Source organism: Limulus polyphemus, unplaced genomic scaffold, assembly GCF_000517525.1.
Source record: "Limulus polyphemus unplaced genomic scaffold, Limulus_polyphemus-2.1.2 Scaffold718, whole genome shotgun sequence".
Taxonomy (NCBI): Eukaryota; Metazoa; Arthropoda; class Merostomata; order Xiphosura; family Limulidae; genus Limulus; species Limulus polyphemus.
Window position 1 is genome coordinate 299,664 of NW_013666328.1, and position 4,486 is coordinate 304,149.

The window sequence follows — 4,486 nt, forward strand, 5'->3', positions numbered from 1 at the left end:
CCAATGTGGCTTTGCTCTAAGACAAACAAACAAATCATCAGGATGGCTGCGATACGACATAAAAGAACGGCTTTACTATCTAGAGAGTGAAGGTCTGTAAAGTAGGGTGCAGGGTGTCTGTCTCGTAGGTATTATTAAGGAGTAAAGTCTTGAGAGTAATGTTAGACTCACGGCATTATCGCTCCACCTCGACGCAAAAACAGTTAACAAATTGGTCTTCAAAGAGTTTCACGGTTATCCTATTTAACAGTACTATGTATATATATGTATACGTGTAATCAATTTTTATATAAGATAACTGTTAGAGCATGAATCAGATAAAGCCTATGAATTGTAATATCAATTCTATTTAAGTAATTTACAGATCTAATCTATAGATAGTAATTAAGAGTACAACATTATTTATTTTACTTTATCACTGTTTATTTATGTGCGAGTTCCTCTGTTTTCATGGGAGAGTTTCTGGGAGTTGGTCATTTTTATTAATTGTCTCGTATATTTTGTATGTTATTGTGGGATGCTATTTTTTGTCTTATTTCTTTTAATAATTTATCAATGATTTTTAAAAGGAAATTATTTAAACTATTAAAGTAAATTGAAATGCAATATATTTCATCCTCTGTTTATTTAGGTAAACAAAGGCGGAAAACAATGTTGTATAAACCTTTTAATGTATATATTTTTTGATTGATGTCGTGCGATGGTTGAGAATTCACGTATGTTTCATGTTGAATGTGTTGTGAAGTCGTGCGAGTTTTAAGTTTAGAAAGTTTATTGTTGTTGTTTTTTTGTCCTCTGAAAATGTGGATCTTACGTTATGATCAATGAAGTTATGTTTAAAGTAGTTTTGTTTATCTTAGTTATTTGATTTAACAGCTTTGAATGGCTGATATTTATTTATTTATTTTTGTTCTTCGTAATTACCTTAAAGAATGTTTTTGATTATATCTGTTCTTCAAAAATGGCATGTAAAGTGAATATTATGTCAAAAATTCGAGGCGCCTCAACACTAGCCTACTCCCGCGATCAGTGGACTTGTCCTATTCGTTCAACCGCTTGTATGATTGTATCCACTTCTTTTTTCTGGCTTCGTGTAAAACTTCGTTTGCGAATTTATAAAAAGAGATTTTGGGGTATTTTCAGCGTGGGCTTCTGCATCCAACTACACAGCAATTCACTTTGTTTCGATCTTCCTTTTTTTTGGCTGCTGCATTACTTCATATAACGTTATTATCTGCCATTGTTTTTGTTGGGTCGCCCTCAATAACTTGTGAGTTAACCACCAGGTCTGAATTCGCTTGCCTTATATGGATTTCTTTTCAGTTGCTAGAGGGATACTAAGTTTTTCAGAAGTTTTATACATTCAAACTTTTTTTACTAACCAGTAATATGATATTTTTAGATGTTGATTTGAAATTCTAGTTGTGTGAAACTGGCTGAGTAAGTTAAAATGTTATAGACAAATACAAATGTATACCTAAAGACACAAATATTTTTTTTTATAGAAGGAATTACATAGTTATGTGTAATCCATAACCCTACCAATTTTTTTCTCGGTCTTAGGTGAGGGTGTGGAAGCTAGACAAAAATAAATAAAATTTAACCTGAAGGGGTTACACTCTACATCTTGTGAACTAGCTTTAACAGTAAACACTTTTCGTTGGGTGCGGGAGACTAAGGCTTGTTTGTTTTGAATTTCGCGCAAAGCTACTCAAGGACTATCTCCGCTAGCCGTCCCTAATTTAGCAGTATAAGACTAGAGGGAAGGCAGCTAGTCATCACCACCCACCGCCAACTCTTGGGCTACTATTTTACCAACGAATAGTGGGATTGACCGTCACATTATAACGCCCCCACAGCTGAAAGGGCGAGCATGTTTGGTGGGACGGGGATTCGAACCCGCGACCCTCAGATTGCGAGTCGAGTGCCCTAACCATCTGGCCATGCCGGGCCGAGACTAAGGCACATTTTGGGGTAGCTTCAGGCTCAGCAAACCCCCTTACCGCTGCTTCTCTTACTAACAAAGCAAATAATTCTAAGTTACATTTTAAAATATGACCTTTATGGCCGCAATACACTAAATTAAATGTACTGAAGTAAATATCTGCCTTCCTTTGCCATCCTCAAAATCGTATCAGTACAAATTACGAAAATGAAAAGCCGTAATAATTAAAGCAGTTATTACTGTGTACAATTCAACTAGCATTCACCGGGTACGTATTTTCCAATTGAACGAGTAATTTGTGTTAAGCATTTACGATATAAAATCTGTAGATTTTTTTTAAAGGGGTCATTTTTCAGTTACGTACTAAGAAGTTGATTGCGTTATTGTCCTTCCCTTCCAGAAAGTTCCTTGTAGCGGGAAATCATCTAATCTTGGCAAGACTTGGCCATCAGCATTCCTGGCCTGGTGTTAGTGAACCCAGATAGACTTAGCGAATAATTAGTTTAATTAAACTGTTTTTAATGGTTTTGAAATTTTCATCGTTATTCAGAGTGGTTGTGTTGAACTGTTATAGTTAAAGCTGGCTAAGCATTAAAAACCAAAAGGTCTAAAATTTGTTATAAAAATCACAACAACTGCAGGTGTATTTTCAGCATTCCTCTTAATCTATTCATGCTGTTTTATTGTTATTGTATGTATTTGTTAGAAGTTTTATCAATTCTTTTTGTCTGAAATGCAACCTAATAGTATTTACAAATACTAAATAGCTTTTTCATTCACTACTAGATATTCCCATTTCAGATTTACTAACAATTACAATAGTGTGGTCAAATGAGAGTTCCACCCCTAAGTCAACTCAACAATAAAATGCGTTTTGGAATTCACTGAATATGTGTATTTCACCCTGTCAGTAGCGAAAACGGGTATGATCCAATTCAATCCTGGTAGGTATTTAGGTTTGAAAAACCAGGAGTGGTCAGAACTTTTGAGATTTCTCTTCGCCTAAATGGGTATGATTCTGGGGTCGAAGTGAAAAAGCTACTTATTATAGAAATTTGAACTCGTTTGTTCAAGCATAGGTACCAAGTGACCCCACCTGAGACGCGGGGTCTTATCAGTACTATTTTATTAAATTGGCGCATATACTGATCTTATCAAAAATACCTAAGGTGTGAAGAAAAAGTATGGCCAAAAAAAGATTGAGTGTGCGACTTTGGGCATGATGGTGGGTAAAACAAAATACACGGCCTAGCTAACTAATGAATGAATATTTGTTATAAAAGTCTTATCAATGCTATAAATGTAGCTACCAGTTTGGCCGCCAATTTTGATTTCATTTCTTTAAGTCGCATACTCAATCCTTTTTTGGCCGCACCTCTTCTTCACATCTAAGGTGTTTTTGATTAGATATCACGACTTTTTATCAATACACTCAAACAAACCACAGCAAGCAAGAGAGTGACACTCGATAATAACCAACATTAACTTTAGGATCGCAACCCTATTATTCGGAATAGACCAATACTTTACAGAACCAACTAGATTCTTTAAAATATATAGTCGTAGTATTTCTTCTCCAAAACAGTGTTAATAAGTTCCTTTATAGTAACGCCATGGAATCTAGATTAATAGTTTCTTTCCATCACCCGTATGCACTCTGTACAGCCGTATCAAGCATCATTATTACGCTAATTGCTCAAGCTTGTATCATGTGACGCTAAATGCTCTTTAATTATTAGAATTTCATAGAGTTTAGCAAATCTGTTCTGAAAGGTTAGCAATGAATAATCAATAATAACTGTGAACCCGTATGATTCTTTTGAAAACTTGAGCTAGCTAATCAAGTTTGTTTAGCCTAACCAATACTTATGTATCTGCACGTCCTTTCACCTTATAGTTTTCCTGCTCCAAATCAGTCGTTTTTAAACCGAATGACAAACACTAAAATGGTACACTTTTACTTTAGATGAAGCTATAGTAAAAATGTTGGCCCGATAGCTCATGTGACTTTTTGCGTAGGCATGTGCAAAACGTTTAGCCAAATCGAGCGGTTTTTGTTTAATAACTTTGCACATGTGGCTTATAGTTACACCAAATTAGACTCCTAATTGTAGGTTGAAAGATCTATCAGTGTACCAAATTTCTAAAAAAAAGTCCATAAAAGTTAAATATGTTTTTCTATCAAATAAAGTTTCCGTACTTTCTGTGCGAAAAAAAGAGAGGAAAAAATGCAATCAAAATTGGAGATTTTATATATCGTACATTTCTTAATGGATTGCCATGACATTTGGTATGTGAAGTCAGATTCCAGTAGAGCACATTCACTGAAAATATGTGATAGTTTGAATTACCACAGTTCGAGATACAGAAGATTGAAAATTCGCTAAACTATCACTCCTGTTAATAACACACAGTGTGTCCTGCAGCAGGTTGTTTTGGCCGCACAACACACTACCGTGTGTCTTGATAACAAAGATTTCCATCTACGACTGCACGTTCTTGATGTATCCAGTTTAAAATAGTATATATATATATATATAT

General features: G+C 34.9%; 1 protein-coding gene across 6 annotated transcripts in view; it reads left to right on the forward strand.

Moving 5' to 3' along the window:
- LOC106460150 overlaps window positions 1-4,486 on the forward strand; it is a 112,348-nt gene that overhangs the window by 103,241 nt on the left and 4,621 nt on the right. Inside the window, exon 7 of one of the 6 annotated variants that reach the window (XM_022386800.1) lies at window positions 2,346-2,374. The exons of the other annotated variants lie outside the window; for them this stretch is intronic. Within the exon in view, the coding sequence (XP_022242508.1) occupies window positions 2,346-2,359 (14 nt within the window). The 3' untranslated portion in view covers window positions 2,360-2,374. Of the gene's footprint in view, window positions 1-2,345; window positions 2,375-4,486 lie in introns of those variants that run through there. 6 annotated transcript variants of the gene reach the window in all.